The 25,818-nt window shown below is 33.1% G+C and overlaps 2 protein-coding genes across 2 annotated transcripts in view; both read left to right on the forward strand.

Moving 5' to 3' along the window:
• LOC105152315 (protein spaetzle) overlaps positions 1 to 25,818 on the forward strand; it is a 65,117-nt gene that overhangs the window by 8,470 nt on the left and 30,829 nt on the right. The gene's annotated exons all lie outside the window — the stretch shown is intronic.
• Positions 7,312 to 13,199, forward strand: LOC147907992 (uncharacterized). The gene has a single exon (XM_087411494.1). It carries the CDS (start codon positions 7,312 to 7,314, stop codon positions 7,804 to 7,806), a length of 495 nt encoding a protein of 164 aa, XP_087267620.1. The 3' UTR covers positions 7,807 to 13,199.

Below are 25,818 nucleotides of genomic sequence, written 5' to 3' on the forward strand. Positions count from 1 at the left end.
CTCTCGACCCCGCCTTTCGAATGGTATAAGGCACATTCGTATTTCGCATTTCATATTATCTCCTTGTTACTTAACAAATGTATAATTTCATTTCTCTCCGATCTCTTTTTGTTAAATATTAAGTTATAAACAAATGGAAATCGAGATCGAATAAATCGCATCTTTCTTGTCATTTTCTAGCTTAATAAACAAATAGTAGTGTATAATTTCATTTCCGTTCGATCTCCTTTTATTAAATATTAAGTTATAAACAAATGAAGATTGAGATCGAATAAATCGCTTTTCATTATCATTTCCTAATTTAATTAGCAATTATTTTATTATTACCAGCGTATTATTATTATCGACTTTACAATCCTTGTTTTGAAAAAATCGAGACACTCGTAGTATAGATCGCAGAGCTCGCTGTCATGTATATCATGTATATCACTAGCGCTGCTTGTGTAAAGAATGTCAGAAAAACACCAAAGGAATGTGCTGAATGTGGTCAACGATGACGTATATATTAATCTGACGTATATATAAAACTGAAAAGTTACAGATACGAATTTTGCGTCACAATATTTCCGCTTATAGGTAAAGAAAAAATAAAAGCACGTATAATACAATCGGAGTGTGAGTTATTGATTAAGTGTACTTAAAACTCTATTGGGATAGCTGTTATATTGATATCCGATAATCTTGCGGAACTCGCCGGTTTGTGCAAAGGAGGCACGGCAATGTCTCACTTTATGCTTAGCGCCGACACGTTACCGTGTCTCCAGATCTCTATAAGGGCTGAATCGATCAAATAATCGTGCTCAATGGTTGCATTCACTCGGAATATAATGAAAGTGTTTTTATTTTTTCTCTACGTATCCTACGTACGTATCCAAGCGGAGATATTGCGATGCAAAATTTGAATTTTTGATTTTAAGATACATCATTTGTTCATTATTAACGTCGTCGACTAAAAGAGAAATATACGGTTCATTTTTTTGATAATAGATAATGGCTTTTGATTTTGTATCTATCTAATCAGCAGACCAGCGTTGGTATTATTCGCAACATTGCACGTGATGACGATGAAAATTACACGCTAGTAATTACTAATTGAACTAGGAAATAATAATGAAAAAGTAATTATTTATTTGATCTCAATCTCCACTTGTTTATAACTTAATATTTAACAATAAATATCGAACTGAAATGAAATTAAACACTGGTTAACTAAGCTAGGAAATCATAATGACAAAGCAATTTATTCGATCTTCATTTGTTTATAACTTAATATTTAATAAAAGGAAATCAGATAACAACGAAACTTTACGTTATGGTAGTATTTGTGAACTAAGCTAGAAAATGATGAATAAAAAAGCGATTTATTTCTATTTATTTATAATTAATATCTAACAACAGGAGATCGAAGGAAAACGAAATTATTTGGTATTAACTAAGTTAGGAAATGATAATGACAAAGCAATTTATTCGATCTCGATCTCCATTTGTTTATAATTTATTATTTAACAAAAGGAGATCGAATGAAAATCAAATTGTACACTATATTTGTTAACTAATTCAAAAGATGACAACCGATTTATTCGGCCTGGATCTTCATTTGTTTCTGTCTTAACATTGAACAAAAGAAGATCGGAGGGAAACAATATTATACGCTGGTAATTGTTAACCAAGCTAAGAAATGATAATGAAAAAGTGATTTATTCATCATCGATCTGTATTTGTTTATAAATTAATACTAAAAAATTAATAAATTTAAACTCAAGATTTAAAAAACTAATTAAATAATGAAGACTACGATTCAATGCTGGATGTTAGGTGCTAATAATTATTGACTTTTTTATGCTGGATGCTAATAATTATTATCTTCTTTAGATGTTGTATCATTATTTACCAATGTATCTATAGAGTTGATTATTGAAAGTATTAGTAAGAGATGGCATTATGTTGAAAAAAGCGTTCATATATCGAAAGATGAATTTATAATAGCTATAAAATTAGTTTTGAACTCAATGGTGTTCACTTTTAATAAGAAATTTTATAAACACGTTTTTGATACCCCTATGGGTTCACCGTTATTCTCGATCATAGAGAATATGGTTTTAAAAGACCTTGAAGAGAGGACAAGCGATTACTTTGCGAATTATTCTTCTATTTTAGATGTGTGGATTCTTTTGGCTGCTCCTAAGGAATTTTTTAATGAGATTTTAAACATTTACAACTCATTTCATGAATGTTTGCAGTTCACAATTGAAGTTGGTGATGGTAACAGACTGAGTTTCTTGGATGTAACTTTGATTATTGAAAATGATAGGATTATATTCGATGGTTACAAAAAAATCAACTTTTTCGGGAATTTGAATTTTTACTCTCAACATCCAATTTGTCACAAAAAAGGAATTATTTATAATATGGTTGACAGCAGTTCTTTTGTCGTATCCAAAATTCCAACAAAAAATTTCAGAGAAAAGATTCAGATATTATTAAATAACGGCTATCCTCTTAGTTTTATTTTTTCAAATATACTTACCAGAATCTAATATCATTGTAACAAATCTGTCAATCACACTCACCAAAACAAGAATATTAAAATTAAGAATAGATTTTTTTAGTATACCATATGTGAAAACCATCTCCGAATTGTTTTTTCTAGTTGCGGCTGGTATTAATAAAAAAATATCATTTACCATCCCAAATACTTTAAAAAAATACATCGAGGCAAGGATAAGCTGGACCATATGTCGCATCAGAAAGTAGTAGAAGATCTCTTGTCATGATTGTGATGTGACATATGTGTTAAACTAAACGACATATGTAAGTTAAACTAAACGACAATTAAGAACTAGAATATCTGAACATATGAGTGATATCAATAAAAAAACAGAATTACCATCAGTAATTTCTAACCATCGCCTGACTTACGAACATGACTTTCAATGGGATGACATGGAAATTTTAGATAATGAACCATCTTATAATAAAAGACTGATCTCGGAAATGATATACATTAAAAAACAGGAGCATGGATTAAACAGGCAAAATAACATAGAATTTCTTTCTGATTCCTATTTTATAGTTATTATCTCCTTCTTAATTATTCCTCTTCCTTATTACCTTTCCACTATTTATTTTTTTCCCCTTCCATTTCCTTAATATTATTCTCCTCTTTCTTGCTGTGTCATTATCCGCTTTGCTTTTGTGCTGTTTATATAATTTGTTTATATAATTTGTGATAAATTGTGAACATTTAAAAGAAGGGAAATTTTTACCTTGCAATTTTGAATTTTATTAATTGATGAGTTGAGAACATTTTTATGGCACATATATGTATTTCATCGATGATTGAGAATCTTGTAATCGATTTAAATGCATAAATAGATATGACGGAAAAATTTTTTTCCGCAATTATTTTATTATTTCAACTCAACTATTTTATTAATTTATTTTAATTGTTTAGGACTACATTCACAAATTGGTTTTTTTTTTAAATTAACGTCGATCCAGAGCATGTCGATGCGATTTAATTTTTATATATTTATTATTTTTTAACTCTTAACTATGCAATTGCGAGGAAACATTAGTTGGATGGAGGTATTTTTATCACCATATGCAGATGAATATTGAAAAAATGATGAAAGTAGAAGAAGTAGATTATTGACAATTTTAATTATAGGAATCGTTACAAATTATATTTGAACACGTTTTTATTATTTAGTATATTATTAAATACTTTTGTAATTTTGCGACATTTTTATTTATATATTATGTTACTGAGAATGACCAAATGTTGGTCGAAACGTTTAGCATTGTATTTAAATTATTGTAAGATTAAAATTTAATTATTAGCACATAACATTTAGCATTGACTCGTAGCCTTTATCATTTAATTTATTTTATAAATTAATACATAACAAAAGAGATGGAGCAGAAACAAAAGCATACGGTCTTAAACAGAATATAAGCAAAAACAGTTAAATCTTATTTGTCAGAATGGAACGCGCATTTAACTGAGTTATGATGTCACAAGTGAGAATTATTTGAGAATGGTGTAAATGGAAAGCAACTATTATTAATCCTTTTATCTGAGTCGAAATGCCGACAATTTTCCTATTGGCTATTTCGACCATCATTTTCGACCTAGTGGTATCTGTAGTCCAATAAGCGCTTAGTATTATTAGTATATGGTATGGCTAGTAAGTCGAAAATGGAGGACTTTTGCGCTAATTTGGTATATCTAGAGCTTTAAAAGGGACAAAGGACCCCGCACAAAACATACGGAAAATGGGCCCCTAATTTGACTAAATTTGTAACATGTTGTAGTTCTGATCATCCTGATCAAAAGTTTCCATGGGCACGAAGTAAAATAATGAACAGTTTTGAGTTATTGTACATCAAATTGCCAAAATCGCTTTTACTTTTCGGGCGCAGTCTCTCGAAATTTCCTCACACTGAACATAAAAAAGGTTAACGTCGGCCGTGTTCATATATTACTGCCAGTTGTTAGTACAGTATAGTATACGTAATCAAAATTATTTAGATTTTCAGTACCTCGTATATAGACAAGATGTACATATAGACAAGGGCCAAACATTTAGAAAATTCTGAAACATTGTGTGCAAGTACAATAGAATAGTTCATTTATAATACAAAATTATTTTTTGTTCATGCGGAATTATGGTTTTAAGTAGTAAAATATCTTTGAAAAAAATAAATTCTTTTCTTTCGAAGTGAATATCGTTAAAATTGTAAGAGATACAAAAAATATTCTGAAAATATGAATAGTTTCAAGAGTACTTCATAATTATAATAAAATTTTTTGAAAATTAGGGATGGGGGTGGTGGTATACAATAAATAAATGTAATAAACACATGTTTAAATTATAATTATTACAGTTTTAATGATATTTGTTTCAAAAGAGAAAAACTGATTTTTTTTACAAGTACTACATGGGCTGAAAAGTCCCGGGATTTTTCAATAGGTGACGCCACTAGAAAATGAACATGATTCATTTCGAGAGGTTCATCTGTCACTAGTTTATGTATGAAGTTTCATGACATTTCGTTCATTCGTTTACAATCGTTTAAGTGGCGTTACTTTCGCCTTCGTAAAAAAAATGGAAAAACAGGAATATCGCATCTTGATCAAACATTGTTTTTTGATGGGAAAAACTTCTGAACAATCATTGAAATAGTTGCAGAAATGTTAACCCACATCTGCTCCTTCGAGAACAACAGTTTATCGATGGTTTAGTGAATTTAAAATGGGTCGTACAAGCACTGAAGACGCACCTCGTTCTGGAAGGCCAAAAGAGAGAGCTACGAATGCGGAAATCGCAAAGCAAGTGCATCGAATCGTTTTGAGTGATCGTAAAGTGAAATTGCGCGAGTTAACTGAGGCCGTGGGCATCTCAAAAGAACGGGCGGAATACATTTTGCACGATGTTTTGAAAATGAAAAAACTATCGGCACGATGGGTGCCGCGTTTGCTGACCATCGACCAAAAACAGCAGCGCGTTGATGATTCAACGGCCGGTTTGGCGTTGTTGCAGCGTAATCGAGCGGACTTTTTTCGACGTTTTGTGACGTAGGTCCATTACCATACGCCTGAGTCCAATAGGTAGTCTGCAGAGTGGCTAAAAAGCCACGAAAGCCGACCAAAGCGGCCAAAAGACCAATGCTCGGCCGGGAAGGTTATGGCCTCCGTTTTTTGGGATGCGCATGGCATAATCTTCATCGATTACAGAAGGGAAGAACAAGTTACGGGAGAGTATTATGCAGCGTTATTGGACAAACTAAACGACGAAATAAAGAAAAAATGGCTCCATATGGCGAAGAAAAAAGTTCTGTACCATCACGATAACGCACCGTCACACACGTTCTTGAAAGCGATGGTCAAATTGGACCAATTACGATTCGAATTGGTTGCTCACTCACCGTATTCTCCAGACTTGGCCCCCAGCGACTATTATCTGTTCCCAAACCTTAAGCGGTGGCTCCAGGGAAAGAGACATCGAATGAGGAAGTCATCGCGGAAACCGAGGGGTATTTCGAAGGCCTGGACGTTTCGTACTACAGAAAGGACATCGAAATGTTGGAAAATCGCTATTCCAAGTGTATCGCCCTCGAAGGCAACTATGTTAAGGAATAAATATAACTTTACCCAAGAAACGCTTGTTTTCATTAAAAATCCCTGGACTTTTCAGCCCATGTAGTATACTCTTTAAAAAACTATAATTTCACATGAATAAAAAATTATTTTATATTACAAATAAACTATTCGCAGACAATGTTTCAGAATTTTCTGAAATTCCGAATTGCCTAGTGTTCGTTGTCAAATACAACCCAAACAAATATTTATTAATGAAAAATGAACAAATAATATTCATTATTAATTTAATATTATTTAGTTGTAATTGAAAATTGAAATAACTCAAACAATATAGAATATTTACGAAAATTTATGATAAATATTTATTATTATTTATTTTGTGAAATACTATTATATATAAATATTTTAATGTACTTTTCACAAGTTTTTTTTCAAAATATTAAAATAAGACTAAATATTTCATATAACGTTTATTAAAAATATAAATAAATACATATTTCTAATAAATATTTTAAAAATATTTCTTAATTGTTTGCTAGGAACGTCATCTGTTTCATGAAGTGTAAACTAATATTGTTTATTTTTTTAATGCTATTTTGCAATTGTTGCAAGTTTTCTTCGCTGAAATAAAACTTATTTTAGAAATAAACTTCTTTATGAAATAAATACATTTTAAATGTTCCATCTTGTTGACACATCCATATTGACCAAATATATTACAGCTATACATTCATTAACATTCAGGGTGTGTTTCGCAATCATGTTCACACGTAAGTACTTAAGGGGGGAAACCACAGTAAAAGTTTGAAAAAATCGAAAAAATTTTTTTTCGCTTATAAGGTGCTTTAGGGTCTTAAGAATAATATACTATAAGATGGAGTGCCGCAAAAATTTCGGAATACCCAAATTTTCCATTCTGCGGCAACGCCTCTCAGGTATGCTCCGAGCGCCTTTTGTGATTCCGGCGCGCGCTGTAATTTATGAGTACGGGAGCAGGTATAATGACAGTCGATGGAGAAGGAACTTCCCTCCGAAAAGTCTATAGTACTTAAGAATGCCTATAGGTATCACCATATGTAATATACATTCAAAGAACACGTGTGTAACGTTAGTAAACCGAATGTCAATTGACAGGCAAACTGATCGACGAACTGTCAATATATTTCGGGTTAGTTATTCGTAGAAATTGCGAATCAGTCGAAAAAATGAAGACAGTTATATGGGCCACATTACTTCACAAAATATCTACGGATAACCATCCCCAACACGACGATTGCCCGACTGGAGAAAATTCATGGAGCTCGTGGCAAAGGGCGAAATCTTCTAACACTTTGGCTACCTATACGCACAAATCACTAATGTCTGATATAGTTTATGAAGCAATTAAGCCAGTTTACGAACAACTCACTACGGATGATCTTCTCACTCGCTGCATCGGGGGTTTCACTCAAAACAGCAATGAGAGCTTCAACTCGACAGTGTGGGCGATGGCTCCGAAAACTATGAATTCCGGCAAAATAATCATCGACATTGCTACGAACATCGCTTCGTGTGTTTTTAATGACGGATTAATATCAATTTTACATATAATCCAGGTCATGGGCATGAAAATTGGCCCAAAAAGTCACGAACTATGCATGGACTTGGATGAGAAACGCATACAGAAAGCGGAACAATCTTTGAGTGAGGGCGCAAAATAGGCCCGCATCGATCTGAAAACAATTCGAAAGGCCAAACAAGAGCAGGAGATAGATGAAGAAGGCCAATTGTATGGCGCAGGCATCGCAGATTAGAGGTATATAAAAATATTATATGATTTTACAGTATTTAAAACTTTAAACGCGTTTTTCTCGAAACCACTTTTTTTAAACTGGGCGGACACATAACTCGAATAAATCTTTATCGATCGGTTTCAAATTTTGACAGTATATTCAGAATACCTTTCTCTATGGAAGTGCGTAGGGTTTTTTTTATATTACATGGTTTTTTTTATCAACAATTTTATGGCGTTTTTTTTTGTTAAATTTGCAAGTTTTCCTTAAAACGTGCACCATTTTGCGAAAAATTAATATATCGAAAAAATCCTACGTACTTCCATAGCTATTGATATATAGAACCTAAAAAACTGTCATTTTTTGTTCCAGATCAAAAATTAAGGACTCTAGATGTCCGCCCATGGTCCCTCCTTCAAAAATAGTCGTCATCGGACAAGTGCGGCACAGCCGCCATTTTGTACCAAAAATGTATGAAAAAATTCTTATTTGTACTTCATTCATAATATTATAATGCTTATTTTACAAATTTTTGATTGATCATTTCATTGAGCCAAAAAAAATTCCCGAAAATACCATATACTTACTTTTTCTCTACTGTGCTCTACTGTGGTTTCCCCCCTTAAGGTGCCTTTTCGTATTAACGCTCAATCGACTCAGTGAGCTCGACGCTTATTTTTAGCGTCAAAATAGTTAACACATGAAATCGATGCTTGATATTCATCACCAACAAGATAATTATATTGTTAAAGACCGACGTTTTTAAAATTCACGTACCTGTTCACTAAAACTAAAAATTTCTGTGAATTAAGAGTAAGAAATTGGTGATATAGTATTAATTTGATGATTTATTAGTTTTATATAAATAATATATATCTAGATAGCCAAAATTTGTCGAAAACGAATCTTGTATAATCTTGTTAACAAAAGTCTTGCTAGCAAAAAGGATACAAATTGTTGTTAATTGGCAGCAAGATTTGATATATTAAACAATGTCGGCAATTTGTAACAAAATCTGATGTAACAATTTGGCAGCCAATTGATAACAAAATATGTGCAAATATATTTATACAAATTAACACTAAATTGACAGCAAGCTTTGCGTATCACTGTTTGAAGACAAATTGATATCAAATTGACAGCAAGCTTTGCGTATCACTGTTTGAAGACAAATTGATATCAAATTGACAGCAAGCTTTGCGTAGCGATGTCTGATGACAAATTGGCAGCAAATTTTGCGTAACGTTATTTGACGACAAATTCGCGACAAAATCCGAGCAAAATTTGATATTTTGATGAAACATCATTAGATAGTTCGTGGCATCGCTCATCGCTCAGAGTGACACAAGGAGTTAAATTTCTCGTATTTAAGAAATCACAGACTAGGATAAGAAAAAACGTAATATTGAAAGATTTTCAATTTTGTTCTAATGAAATAATTTTTTTTTAAATTGGGGAGCCCCAAGGACTCCAAGATAAAAGCATAATAACTTTATTTTATCCTATCGATTAAATAAGAAGGAAAATCAATATTGATAACAGTATTAAGTATCGGTATTTTTTATAAATATAATACCGTCATTTTTTATTAAATTGCCAATGATTAATAATTTTATTTAGTATTGAAAGCACTAACAATAGTATTTTTAATATTTAGGTAAATTAAATAATTAATCGTCAATTCAATACTACTAGTACTATTATACTTCCGTGTTGTTGTGTAGGATTTAGGTTAATGACCATTTAAATGGTTGCAAAATATTAAATCTTGCTTGGATTTTGCTGCGAATTTATCATCAAATAGCGCTACGCAAAATTTGCTGTCAATTTACTGCCAATTTGTCATCAAGTAGCGTTACGCAAAGGCTTGCTACTAATTTGGTGCCAATTTGTCTTCAAATAGTGCTACGCAAAGCTTGCTGCCAATTTGGTGCCGATTTGTTGCTTAGTAACGCAAGCTTTGCCTGAAAGGCACAAGTTTACTGCTGACACAGATGGCACCGAATTTGCTGCAAAGGTTTGAGCAAGTTTGATGCCAAATTGGCGCCAAATTATTAATGAACTGCTTAACAGTAAGTATATGTGTATATAAAACTAAATAATACTCGATTTTTATTTAAAACTGTGATTTTAATAAAAATAAAATTTATATAGACTTCTCAATATTATAACAAAATAATAAACAATATACGGGGAAGTGGGAGTCAGTACGGTGCTAGGTACCCAAATATAATAAGAAAATAGACTTCGTTAATTTATTATATATAACAATAATTATTTGATTCGTGATAATGTGTCTGAATGCGTTTCAACTTACTTCACGTCATTATCAACGGCAAGTTGTTCGATTATTTGAGTTGTACTCGGGTATTCGACAGTTATGATGCCAACCATTCATCTTATCAGAAAGATTTCAGCGTTCCTAGTAGTTTATCGGTCAGAGGAAGTATAAAACCTTCGTGAAATAAAACTAAGGAAATGTAATGTTGTTAAAGTAAGCGGTCGTTATGGTTAGAGAACGGAATGGTTACTCATCAAAATTGATGCATCTCGTTCGTTCGCAATAATCAATCCAGTACAATAAACAAACTTATTAAATAAATAGATATGTAATTATATCCAAAGGCTATTTTTTCGTCAAACAAATAAAATAATGTAACGTAATGTGATATTCACTCTACGATCGCACTGACGCAAATGGCTTGTGTTATCATTGTTGCGAATACATAAGGAGGATCGAAAGTGCGTAATCATAAACAATTTTCTTGAAAGTTACTGAGAACTGACGTGTAGGCATGTTCTAAAAATTCAGTATCTGTTTGGAGATTTAAACTCTTTTTTTTGTGATCTGATATGTAATATTTCTCTGATATTAATCTTTTGTAACAATTCATTTCTTTATCCAATATCTGTATGTCTTCCCAATCAAATTCATGATCAAAAGACAGTTTGTGGTCTACAATAACTCAATGATTAGAGATTTTTCTCATAATATGATTCCGGTGTTCGGAAATACGAGTTTTAAATTGTCGATTGGTTTGCCCCACATCGAAGAGGCATCGAAATCTTTATAAGAAATTTTATAGACTGCATTTTTTGGGAACTGAAATGAATCCTTCTGAATCTTAATCAAGCTACGAAGTTTATTGACGTTATAAAACGCAATTTTAGATACGTTGTTATTCACTATTTTTCTGAATTTGTCCGAAATGTTATTATATCTACAAATGGAACTGTAAACCATAAGCGCTTGATGGGATGTGATTTCTTTTTTTCTTTATTGATGTGATTTTGATTTTTCATCAGAAATTTTAATCTATGAGAAATCATTTTAAAGATAAAATCTAACGGATAATCATTATTTATTAAGATCTTAATCTCAATTTCTAAGTTTTTTTGATGGAATTCAGGATTGGATAGGAAAAAAATCCTGTTACAATCACACCTGTTACTACTCTCTTTTGTATGAGTGGATATTTTGATAAATAATTCAGATATCTACCTGATGAGGTCGGAATAGATATACTAGGCCTGTTCTAGAGCCTTGGGACTAGAGGGGAGTACGGGGCGCGGGAGGTATTCGTAGGCGCGAGGAAGAGAAGGGAAGGCGCAAGAAAGTCCCGGCACTATCGGTGTTTACGTACATACCAGTACCAATGATATGTGCCGCCACGTATCATTGAGATTTTCCGCGGGCCGCCGCCACCGCATCCGCCACCCCGCATCCATCCCAAAATGCGTCGCGGTATTACGCAGACAAGATATATTGGGTCATCTAAAAAGTATCCGCGGTTTTTTGTCACTAGATGTGTGTTGATGGTCATATATCTAGTGACAAAGTACCGCGGATACTTTTTAGATGACCCAATATTTTGTCTAGATCGGTGACATATCATCAATGTTCCGGCTGCTAAATAAAATGTTATCAATGAGGAATAGATGATGAAATCATACTGCGTTCTCATAGTTCTTTCTTTCAAGGTCAAAAGCGTCGATAATGATGTTTATCTGGGAAGACTCGTGACATGTCGCGGCGCGTTAATAAAAACGCCGATAACGATACTTTTTCTAAGAAGAGATCGATGACACATTGTCGATGCTGCGATTCAATAGGGCGGGAGAAACAAAGAGACAAAGAAGTCGCAAATTATATATAATGAATCATCAGCGAGCGGCACCTCAGTTAGCGTCTTGTAAGATTACCGCAATAAGTGTAATGTGAAAAATATGGCTGATCATGCGGACATTAAGGACATGGACGTTGAGGACATGGACGATGTAGAGTTCGAGAATATCGGAAACATTGAGGACATGGACGATGTAGAATTCGAGAACATCGGAAATGTTGAGGACAGAGTCGACGTAACTGAGTATATTAGAAACAATGAGAAACAGTTCGCGAATATTAAAGACGAAGTGTTGGAAGTGCTTGATGAAATGGAAGTAGACTTTGAGGAGATAATGGACATAGAGTCGTCTGACGAAGAAATGCTATCCGACGATACTGGATGTGCTAGTGATATGAGCGAGTATAAAATAGACCGCATAGAAAAATTCATGTCATCTCCAGAAATCGGTACGTTGAACGCTCGTACTAAACATTGTGTGATCCACAGTTATTATACAACGAGTGGTGTTTTAACCATATGCACATCATGCATGATTCGTATAGCTGACATTGACGATGGAGGAATGTATCTCAGGAAGCATGAGACTGATTCTTTCGATAGGCTAGATGGCAGGTCGTGCACGAATTGCAGAAGACCTTTGTACATTATATTTCCGTCGTGCAGCATGTGCCCACTTTGCACACGTTGAAAAAAAAAACTATTATGAACGGTATTGTGAACAAAAATGAACGCGAAAAGTGTGTCTGAAGACTGTGATCCGCGGAGGAGAGACAAAATGTGCGAATATCACCGGTGCAGTTCCTACGCGATCGAGAAATAAGTACAAGTGATGCGAAACAAGAAATCATCATCAATGACGATAACAATGATGAAAAGGAATATTGGTTCGGATGGTTAGGAGACGAAATGGTGCACATTGACTTCGAAGAGAGATTTTGATACAAAGCTTTCGGTTTAATAAAGGAACAATGTTATCACTCAATGAAAAAAAGATTCAATATAGCTGCAGGCGTATTAAGATTCTCGCGGATGGTGAGAAGTGCATTAAAGTGATAATAACGAACAAGTTAGTGATGCCATACTACGAGGAGAATCTTGTTCGAAAAGTATTTATGACCTATGCGATAAGTATATGCGTAATTAATTATGCCATCCTTGTGAAGAGTGCACTTTAATAGATGAATATAATACCAAGGTGATAAAACATTACGACATACTAGATGTAAAGCGGTGTTGCAACGTATGTGAACGAGTCACGTGCTCCAAGAGTGTGTTCAAAAGACTGTAAAAAAGACATGGAAAACCGAGCGAATGGAACGTGAAATGCTGGAGCAATGCGGCTAAGTCACTATTCTGGTGAAGCATTTCGCGTGGCTGCAACAATGCGATGAGTGCGATCGAACAGTTCAAAGAACGTTGTCGTGCTAACATTTATATGTAGTATTAGTATTAGTATTTTAATTTACACTTTATGTATTCTATGTTTTTATCTTTTATACGTATTACTATTATATATTTTGTATTATTACCTATGTATAATATAATATAATATATATATATATATACATACATATATATATATATATATATATATATATATATAAGGCGTACGACTTTGCTTATACCGTTTTTTTCCGAAATTCGAGGCTTTATTGTAAAAAACTGGTTATACATTTATGATTCAAAGTATTGTCCATCGCTGGCCACTACTTTCTCCCATCTTTCGGGCATACGAATTCCGCGTCGAAAAAACTGGTCATCTTTTGAGGTGATCCACGAATCGATCCAATTTTTTACTTCTTCATAAGACCGGAAGTGCTGGTCAGCCAGATCGTGTGCCATTGATCGAAACAAGTGATAGTCAGAGGGAGCAACGTCTGGAGAATACGGCGGGTGGGGTAGGACTTCCCATTTCAACGTTGTCCAAGTATGTCTTGACCACTTTCGCAACATGAGGTCGAGCTGCAAAATCACTTTATCGTATCTCTCGTTGTATTGCGGCCGTTTGTCTTTCAATGCTCGGCTCAAACGCATCAATTGCGTTCGATACTGATCGCCTGTGATTGTTTCAGTCGGTTTTAACAGCTCATAATATACTACGCCAAGCTGGTCCCACCAAATACAGAGCATGATCTTGGAGCCGTGAATATTCGGTTTGGCCGTCGACGGTGGAAGCATGACCGGGAACTCCCCATGATTTTCTGCGCTTGGGATTATCGTAATGAACCCATTTTTCGTCCCCAGTCACAATGCGATGCAGAAAGCCCTTCCGTCTTTGCCTTTCAAGCAGCTGTTCACAAGCAAACAAACGCCGTTCAACATCTCTCGGCTTCAACTCGTACGGCACCCAATTTCCTTGCTTCTGAATTATTCCCATGGCTTTGAGACGTTTTGAAATGGCTGATTGAGTCACTCCTAATGATTATGCCAATTCTTTTTGATTTTGACAAGAGTCTTGATCATGTAATGCCTTCAATTCTGCATCTTCGAAAACCTTCTCTCTTCCACCGCTATGCTGATCTTCGACGTGAAAATCACCGTTCTTGAAGTGTTGAAACCACTTACGACACGTTCTTTCACTAATAGCGGCTTCACCATAAATATTTGAAAGCATTCGATGAGCCTCAGCCGCAGAGTTTTTCATATTGAAGCAGAAAATTAAAACCTCCCGCAAATGACAAGAATTTAGCTCGTAAACTGACATTTTCAATCGAGAATAACTTTATGATGCAGACACAAATCGACTAATGTTTCTATGGGGTTATGTTGACAGATGCCCAAGTTTATTGAGTAACGTCTATGATCTATTTATTTCGATCACCACTTACCGCTAAAGCTATCTATACGAAAACGGTATAAGCAAAGTCATACACCTAATATATATATATATTCTGCTCCGTACATAAGTTGTTACAAATAATTATGTATTTTGTATACTCGAAAACGAAGATGAATTGGGAGTAATAAACATATATGTTTATATACTTATATTGACATATATTTTTTTATATGTAAAAAAAAATACATAAATCAAAATTGTATCAATTGTTATCCATGAATTATGCGATCCATCGAATCACAGCCACATGATGAAGTACACCTTGTCTCCTTTTCTGCTTAGTATAATACTTTCTCCATAAGATACACGTCCGCGATGCAATTCGTACTCGTAGAACGCTCCAGCGATGGATTTTCCATGGTAGTTCTCGAGTAAATAAGTTACGAGATGCTACACTTTACGGATAAACACCTCGATGGTCTAATGATGTGTAATCCTTCTCAAAAACCGTCTTGTACTTGCTCACGAATCACTTGAATTTTGTCGGACCAGCGATTTTTATCATGCTGTACACTGTGTCCAAGAGTCTTTCGGCGATCGCGGTAGTTACGTTGATGGGTCGCATACCGATAGTGCGATTCTTGCGCGCGTTGTAATGTGATACGAGACATGGTAGCTCGTCGACCCATTTGTAATTGCCGTTGATTGTAAACATCTTCCACATGGCGTTTTTGAGCGTGCGAACCCCTCGACCACTGACGCTTTCAACATCGAATACGTGGAATAGTGATTAACGTCGTGTTTTGTCAAGATTTTCTTCACATCCGCGTTGTAAAACTCCTTTTCCATATCCGTTTGTAAATTTTTCGGACATCTTCCATTCGTTCGAATTATCTCAGCGATAGCGTCAGTCGTCTCGTTTCTACCCTTGCTCTTGAGCGGTACGACCCACGCGTACTTGCTCAACATATCAATGACGGTGAGTAGTGTTGGCTTTTATTGAAGCTCGAATACGGACGTATCTCGACAATATCAGTCTGCCACAAATCATTGTATCCTCGGACTATGATGCGCCTTCGCGGAAAATTTCTTCTCGCCGAAGCGTGCAATTCCTCGACGAGTCGGCGTCTCTCTGCGCTAACTTTTCTCTTTTTTATGATTCAACGCGTAATACACAGAGTGCAAGAAAAAAATATATTTTTTCTCACTAACGCCACTCGATTGATTCTTTCGTCGATACGCGTAATAAAACCAGCTTCGCGAAGTTCCTCGATTGACAGCATTTCGTTGTCGTGAGCGTTGTTGCCCGCTCGGTGCGAAGCGTCGAACAATCGTAAACGATCCACCAGCTCGTTGGAATCTTTTCAGTGCGCATAATCGATTGCGTTATCATTCAGTGTCATTGCGTGAGGTAATCCCTTTCCAGATTTCTTTTTCTGTTTCTTGGGTGCGATCGACATCAATGGTGCGATTACGTATTTGTACTTATATTCCTTGTGCTCGATCCTGCGAATGATGCTTGTGTGAAAAACTAAAGACTCTGTATTCGTGCGACCCATCGCTCAAGTTTGCCATCTCTCGGTGGACTGATCCCTTTGTATTTCCTTCCTTTGCATCTTCTCTCTTAGATATGTCATTGTGACTCTCGTACATATAAATTAGTTGTAAGTATGTCAATACTTATTAATCGTGCCATTCCGGACATGAGGCGGGCGACATGTTCGGGCACGGCCTGAGGGTTCGCGGAGACACATTAGAATCTCCATCCATCCTGTAAATGCATTCCGGGTTACGCTATTCAGCCTAATTCACTGCTCTTGATTACGAGCATGCCGGATTTGCGTGCGGGTTCGAGGGGAGAGAGCTTCGACTTTGTGCCTCTCTCCTCTCGCGCTCTCGGTCAAGCTATCTAGCGACAGTCGTGTATATCGAACCTCGTATATCTATTGTAATTGATAGTTGTGCACTATGGAGCTGTTCCATTTCTTGCTAATTAAACGTTGATTTGTTAAAGTTCAAATCCAGATTATTACGACTCATTGCCTTTCATACTCAACCAAATTCCTACACCGGCGAAATATAAAGTTCATTAGTATGCCATGGTATATGTATATCGAAGGTACACACATCTGTGTATCGCTCTACGTACTATTGGGATTTTACGGAGATTACAAACGCATGGTGATCAACGCTCGTCACGAGTTGATTTTAATACAAGCGTGCAACGACAACAATTGCCTGACGGGAAATCCGGCGACAGAGCCGATACTTGAATTATTTAAAATATAGTGGCGAATGTTACATATATTATTGAAAATAAGTTGGCGATGCTGCACGCTTTGGAGAGCAGATCATATCTGAGCATAGTTTTTCGCTCGTATGATCTATACAAGTTTCCGCTCTTGTAGAGCATAACTAAGCATTCATGGGTCAAGACTACTCGAAAAGCCGCGCTAGGTCATCTATGTTTTGCAAACAGATCGAAAAATATCATGTCCAAGGAAGTAAGTCGATTTGACTGCAAATTAACCAATACGAAACTCTCTTCCTGAACTCGGAATGTTATCCGTACGATGACTTGAATCTGGATTTTGATAAAAACGACATGTACGTGCATTTCTGCAAGACTACTATCTTGAGTCTCACCTTTACAACTTTTTTACGTAATGGCCCGTTCGTGATCATCGATTGCTCTCGACAGAACGAATTGGTTAATAGTGGCATCGTGTGATTAGACTTTGAATATAAGAAGAACATATTGCAAATACAATAGCCTATTGTCTTATCGATATCTTACACGATCGCGTGATTCAGTATAATTCATTGACTAATGTTGTGCGCAAAATCATCTAAGTGTATCCTCCGACACGATATAAAATCTACGATACGCCGCAATCGATTACAGTCTTCTCGACAACATGCTCGTACCAATATTCGTGGATTTAATTAAGGGGGGATTCATTGTTAATAAGAAATTTATCTATAAAGGAAGTGGTGGTGAAACAGGGGACCGTTCTTATGCATTACATTTTTACGAATCCCGTGCCATGAAAATTTTTGACAAGATCTGACAGGTCTTGCGTTTTCTGAAGTGTTTGTCATCCTGGATTGCGATTAGAGGATGGGATAGTCCAGTACAGTGAGACGAAATGCCTGATCACGGCGACTGTATTAGAAGATGATGCTATCGTGTACATCAAGGGACGCGAGAAATGAACGTGGTTGTGGAACTTGCTTCTGGACGATGAATGAGAACGCATGTATTCATACATCGAGATCTTGGATGCTGTTTACGAAGACATGGAATCTTTAACTAATCTGTATTATTAATACTATGCAGACAACAGTGTTAAAAACTACGCATTACAAAATGTATTTAAAATATATAACTAGTGGTTGGAAAAGGATTTTTAAATAAAAATATGTTAATGTATTTATTACGTATTTCTTTTTCCGTTCCTTTGTAATATATGTATGTATGTACGTACGTACGTATGTATAAATGTACGTACGTACGTATATGTATGAACATATATGTATGAACGTATATGTATGAACGTATGTACGTATGTAAGTATGTATGATGTATATATGTTTGTCAATTTATTATTTTGATGACATTTGCAAACCATGTTTTATTGCATACAAAGGTGTACATTGATATTCTGATGTATATATCACACTTCTTTTTTAGATTAAATATGCTTATATGTATATATAAAGAATTTTCTAGTTGGTTAGTTCAGCAACAGGATCAAATGTACGTATTCTATGATTGACTATTATAACGACAGTCGTCATAATAGTCTTTATATATTTAATTTTATCATGTAAATATTTTTGTAATCTTATTGGTAGATTGCATAGATTATAAACGTTTATTACAAATATTACGAAATATTTATTGTAAATTTTGTAGTAAATATTGTGAAAATATTTAATAAGACATTAAAATTTAAATAATAAATACTTACCAGAAATATTCATTTATATTTATCATAAAAATTACATTTAATATTTAGTCTATTTTTTTAATAATATTTCGAATAAGGTTTTATATAAAATATGTATAAAATATTTATATAATATTTCAAAAAATAGATAATAATAAATATTTATCATGAATATTTTGTGCTGTCTGGGATATGTGAATTAAAATTCAATTTTTATTATTTAAAGTAATTCGTGTTAAAATTCATTAAATATATACATTGACATTTTCTGAATATGGATCTAAATTCGGAATCCACGAATCCGAATAATTCCGATATCCAAATTATCCGAATAATATGGCTTTGAGTTCTTGGATTGGAATCGACTTTGCATATCTGAATATTTAGAAGCTAATAAATAAGTATTTATGCTATACAAGGATATTAAAAGGATTATCATGAACATAATGAAAAACGTAAAAGATATTTCCTTTACAACTGATTGCTGGACTTCTGAGAAATGCCCTTATTTCTCACTTACTGCACATTTTATAACAGAAGATTGAAAATTAATAAGCATTTGTTTGAATTGCACTTTATTAGATATTGATCATACTGCTTTAAATTTAAAAGAGAATTTGATAAACGTCTTAGAGGAATGAAATATTTCTCGATCATCTGTCGCAGCATTTTCCACAGATAACGGATCGAATATAGTTCAAACCATTCTTTCCACAAATATACTATTATACATATAGATTGTTTTGTTCACACTATATAAATCGGTATAGAAAAACTTGCTAAAAGATTATTTAGTAATGCCAGCTATATTAAAAACACAAAAAATTCAATCTACGATGGCCGTATCTACAAAGGCTCGCAGATATTTTCAAGAAATTATGGAGGAACTTATTTTCACATATAATTATTTATATGTATGAAATTTTTTTTGTATGAATTTATCTATTTATTTGTATATAATTTTATTTTGTGCATAATACTATGGTAAACTATTTATTAATACTAAGTGAATTAATTTGCTTGATGTTTATCAAGATGTATCGAGCAATTGGAAAGCATCCAATTTATAAATAAATAGATTATAAATCGCACATTTCTACCACGCTTATTGCGTTTCTTTTAGATCATAAGCTTTTGGCGCACACGCCGCCCTATCTCGATGAAAGAAACATCTATGAGCAGCGTCTATGACGTTACGATAATGTTATAAATACTCCCCTAACATTCTCTGAACAACCAGAAAAGGGAAACGTTTACGGTGTAAACATTTACAAGTGTTTAGAGTGTATAAGCATAGTTGCGGAGCGAACCCTCAGTGTTCAAGGATCATCAAAGCAGCAATTCCTGTATATTACAGAGGAAGCACCTTTGAATAAGATACAAGTTTGGATGAGTAACCGCCTAGGAAAAAAAAGAAATAAATTCTCAATGAGAGGGAAAACATTTTCTTTTGATCAAATTTTTATTTCATAATTTTGTCATGTTTATTCTAGAATATGGAGCTAATCAATAATCGAGAAAAGTCGCCAATACTGACATAGGACTTTTAAAGTGATACCCTCTTTCCTGATGGCACGGAAAGTTTCAATTGTGTTGCTGAGATCTTCCAATGTATCTCAATTGTATATCATATTTATAATAATTTTGAGACTATCATGTTTGTAATATTACAATTGCAATATTTCTGCAATTATATTAATTAAAACCTTATACTTAAAATGTTCCTGTTAATATATAATTCTTTTAACATTATAAATGCAAAGTTTTTGAGAGATTTCTGAAACCCCGAATTAATAAATGCAGATATAGCTTTATCCATTCATCGATCATGCTCACACACACGCACGAACGCACGCACGTGTGCAACATATTATAGATAAGAATATTAATCTTTTAGTAAATAAGGTGTTTAGTAAAAGGAAGAACAGAGAGAAAAAGAACACTGTAAAAAATTTTATTTTCATGGTTACATTTTTAAATATATTTTATTAATTTAATATATTATTTAGAACTTTAATATAATATATATACAGCCAAAGGTAAAGCGAATATAATAAACAAAGATTTCTCCTCATTTTTATTTTTCCGTTTTGAAATAAGGTCTTGTTCAAAGATAATTATGCGTGGGGTGTGATTTAAAATAACATATTATTCAAATAAATCTATTATGACTTCATAATATAAGAATAAGAATATTGCGATTTAATAAAGCATTTGCTTTTTTATTAACAATATTTATTCCCGCGCGCATACGGGGCTGAGCAAAATACATCATTAAAATATTTAAAGTACAAAATGCTAAATATAGTTAATTATATTAATTAATATTTGAATTATAAAGTTATATTAGTATTTGAATTATAAAAAAATTGCTTTCAGTCTTTTGATTCAAAATAATGTGTATTTCAAATCAAAAAGTTAAAAATATTTTGTACTTTGTAATTCAAATACTGATTAAGATTGACAGTATTTTGTATTTTATATACTTAAATAATACTTTTCCTAGTTCTGCCCACATATTTACATTTTTTTTTTACATTTCTTGCAAATGAAACTAAAGAGGACGTTACACCAACATCACCGAAAGATTTTACAAACGTTTCCGTAATATTTTAGAAACGTTTCTTGCAGATAGAAGCGGACATTTTGACGTTGCCGCAATCTTACAGAGACTTCTCAGAAACATTATGCAACGTAATTGCGATAGTTTGAATGTTTCAATGTTATGTTTGTGCAACATAGAAATCCTTCTGTACTATTAGGGTATTTTTCAGGAACTAACTATTGCACTTTATTAATACTAACAAAAACATGATCTGTTTAGTTAATTAAAAAATTGTAAATGCATCCGCTACAGCACAAAAGTTGCAGCAACAATGCTGCAACATTGCAGCAATACTGTAGTGTTATTGCAGCGATATTTCTGCAAATTCTGTGCTGTATGGGATTGGAATATTTCTGGCTTCCCACATACAACACAGATATTTGCAGTAACATTGCAGAAATGCTATAATATGCAGATTGCGCTGTAACATTGTAGGTATTAGGAACTGTAATATATAATATATATTACGGCGCAAGATTTTATAAATTGTTACAGAGATATTAAAAACATTTTAGCTTTTAAGTAATGAATTACATATATGGAAACATACATCAATTACACGTTATATGATTGTTAATTATTTTTATTAATTTATGAATTATATATTCGTTGAAACATTTGTCATCGCCGTAGCGCGACAAGATTTTTCAAACTTTATAATCAATTATCATAATTTTTTGAAATATTTGGATTAAAAAATTTTTTGCAAAGAAAATGAAATAGAATGTTTGGAATTTCTTATTATTTCCATTTTATCAGTTAAGAATACGTACAAAATAGGCGTACCCGCATAAAGTGTAAAATATATATTTGCGAAAAAGCATATATGTCCATATATGTAAACTTTAAAATATGTACATATATATACAATATTTGCATATAAAATTTGCAATTAAGTATAAAATATAATAATTATATTAAAATATAATAATTAATTAAAATTATATACAATATAAAATAAAAAATAATTAATTTTTCTGCATTTTTTTATCTATTTCTCAAGTTATATTTCAAATTACAATATATTCAATAATATAATAAAAAAGCTATTTTTAATAATAGTTTCAAATATATTGCGCTGCAATATTGTTACGATATTATAGCACAATCTTGATGAAAGCGGACATTTTTATGATACTATTACATTACAACAATGTTGCAAATATATTGAGAGCTATTTGCAATATTATAACATTGCAACGAGATATATCTGCAATCTTTTTGCAATCTTTTTGTGTATGTTATTTCTATACGATATCAGCTAAAAACAAATTCTGTGAATGTGAAAATAAAGTACTTACTTACATTTTCTTTTGCAAATTATATAATTTAAATAATAAGCGACTATATTATTAATAATACATGTTATGTCGTTTTAAATGCTTTTAATTTCCAAAATCAGTTTTATTTATACTATTTCCTTTCTTAGTTTTTTTAATACGATTATTTTAAATATAAAATTGAGATACAGCGTAAATCGGCACATCTATGTGTGAAATAAATCGTGAGCTAACTTAATCTTTATAATATTGCGTTATAGTGTCACTGTAACTTTATCGAAGAGACAATGATACATATCATAGTATAAAGACAAGGCTATGTGCTCATGGTCACGTCCCTAAAGCCAATAAGAATTATTCACAAGCGTATGCCATCATTAAGTACGAAATTCAAATATATGCTTTTAAGAATTCCTTTCAATTAAAAAAATTTTCCGACTCCTTTTCATCCAACTCATTTTTTGTTCTTATTGATGATAATTTCCGCATCCTTTAACTGCACAACGCATTTTGAATGTGAAATCACTCGAACTTTGCACTACAGAATTTATTCGGCATGTCCTGTACATATGTTGGCGATTATTTCATTGACATAAATCGCTCTGGAAATAGTCGAATCTATCCGAGCATGACGTATGCCATGACGCATGCTTGTGTCTGTGCAGTGCTGTACCGAACAAACATACCTTGTCTTTATACCATAGTTCATATTTGCATTTTGCAGAACAGCATAAAATAAATACGCATATAATTCAAGAAATATGTTTTATATAGAAGTGAAAAAATTCTGGAAAATTTTATATTCACTTCTAGGTATTTTATACAAATAATTTCTATAAAAGAAAAAGAATAGGAATTTGTAGCATTACTGTCCACTATGTCAGTTTTGGAGCCCATTTTGTTAGACGCTCATTTTTGTTTATCTTATACAAAAAAATTTATTATTGCAAAATTATAAAGAGTATTGTAAAAACTGCTTATTTAATAGAAGACACTTTTTAGTTTGTATTTATATATTTAAAGTTTTATTTTTATCTTTTGTTTAATAAATATTGTCTAAAAACACAGTGGTCGATATTGCGACCTTTCCTTGCTTATTTCAGTAGTAAGACTGAAGTAATTAATTTTTACCGCAATTATAATATTTATTAAACATTTTTATGATATTTATTGTATTTACGATAAATATTTCGTAATATTTATGATAAATTTCTGTGATGTATAGATACGTTATATGTAATCGTGTATATGTTATAGATCGTTATAAATGTATACGTTATACATGTATTAGGTGTTGGAATTAATTCGTAGCGTTTTACAAGAGATGGCACAAGCAGTACACTATTTCGTTGTTACCTATAGTTCTGTATACATTGTAAACATCTATCATAGGACGTCATTTGCCGTACATAACCTTTCTTGAAATCATAAATAACAATACTGTATAATTCATTGAATATGTCAAAATTTGTGCCAGATAAAGTGTTTTTGCGGGGAGTTTTGCTTCATTACTTTAATATGAACAAAAGTGCAGCTGAAGCTCATCGTATTTTAGTGGATGTGTATAGTGAACATGCTCTGGCTGAGCAAACGTGTAGGAAGTGGTTTGCATGTTTTAAAGCTGGTGATTTCGACTTGGATGACAAGGAGCGACCTGGTCAGCCGAAAAAATTTGAAGATAACGATTTGCAGGCACTGCTCAATGAAAACTCATGTCAAACACTTAAAGAATTATCTACGTCATTGGAAGTTGACTTCTCAACAATAGGAAAACGTCTTAAAAGTTTGGGCATGATCCAGAAGGAAGGACATTGGGTCCCATATGAATTGAAACCAAGGGATATTGAGAGACGTTTTCTCACGTGCGAACTGTTGCTTCAACGGCAGAAAAGAAAAGGTTTTTTGCATCGGATTGTTACCGGTGACGAAAAGTGGATCCATTATGACAATCCAAAGCGCAGAAAGTCATGGGTTAAGCCCGGCGAACCATCAACATCAGTGGCAAAGCTCAATATCCATGGCTCAAAGCTCCTGCTCTGTATTTGGTGGGATCAGAAGGGTGTCATATACTACGAACTGCTAAAACCGCATGAAACCGTTACTGGAGATCTCTACCGACGGCAACTGATGCGCTTGAGCCGTGCATTGAAGCAAAAACGGTCGGAATACTTCGAAAGACACGATAAAGTCATCTTGCTGCACGACAATGCTCGCCCACACGTTGCAAAACCGGTAAAAACATACCTGGAAACACTTAAATGGGAAGTGCTACCGCACCCGCCGTATTCTCCTGATATTGCACCTAGCGACTACCACTTGTTTCGATCATTAGCTCATAGCTTGTGCGAGCAGAAGTTCACATCTTACGAAGATTGTACAAAATGGTTCGATTCCTGGATTTCATCTAAAGATGAACAGTTCTTCCGACGCGGTATTCATTCACTGCCCGAAAGATGGTCAAAAGTAGTAGAAAGTGATGGGAAGTACTTTCATTAATGTATTTTTTAATGCTCATGTGAAATAAATAACATTCTTTCATTAAAAAAACGCTACGAATTAATTCCAACACCAATATATGTAATCTATATGTAAGTAATTTTATCTTAATCTATATCTATGTAATCATCTTATAATATCTATGTATAAAAAAACCACAAAAATATTTACAAAACATTTTTATAAATATTTTGTAAATATTTTGTAAATACTTTACAAATATTGTGTTTTGCTTGGGATATTATATTAAATAATAATGAATATTAATTCTTTATTTTTTATTAATAAATATTTGTTTGAACTTTATCTCAGTTGATTTGAGGACATAGGTCTATATAAATCTTTTTTTATTTTTATGCGGAGATCTCGTTTTCGAAATTTGTCTTTGTATTTTAGTTATAATATTTTAGAGTTCATGTAGCTTGTACATAAACTCTAAAATACGTATATCTTAACATTTCTCATTATACAATTGTCAAAACTTTTAAAATTTGAAAAAGTTTAAGATACTTTTTTGGGAATCTTCAAAATTTAAAATAGAAAAAATTCTTTAAATAGTATGAGTTTTTTTTCGCTAAGACGATTTTTAGTTGAGTAAAAAATTTTGGCAAGTATTATTTTCAGACAATTTCATACAGCACAAAACTGCAACAATATTGCTGCAACATTTGTTACTGCAATATTGCCGAAACGTGCT

This window comes from Acromyrmex echinatior, chromosome 11, assembly GCF_024713525.1.
Source record: "Acromyrmex echinatior isolate Ae372 chromosome 11, ASM2471352v2, whole genome shotgun sequence".
In the NCBI taxonomy this organism is placed as follows: Eukaryota; Metazoa; Arthropoda; class Insecta; order Hymenoptera; family Formicidae; genus Acromyrmex; species Acromyrmex echinatior.

Coding starts and splice junctions, on each gene's coding strand:
- LOC147907992 (XM_087411494.1), top strand. CDS start 7,312: ATGAAGACAGTTATATGGGCCACATTACTTCACAAAATATCTACGGAT.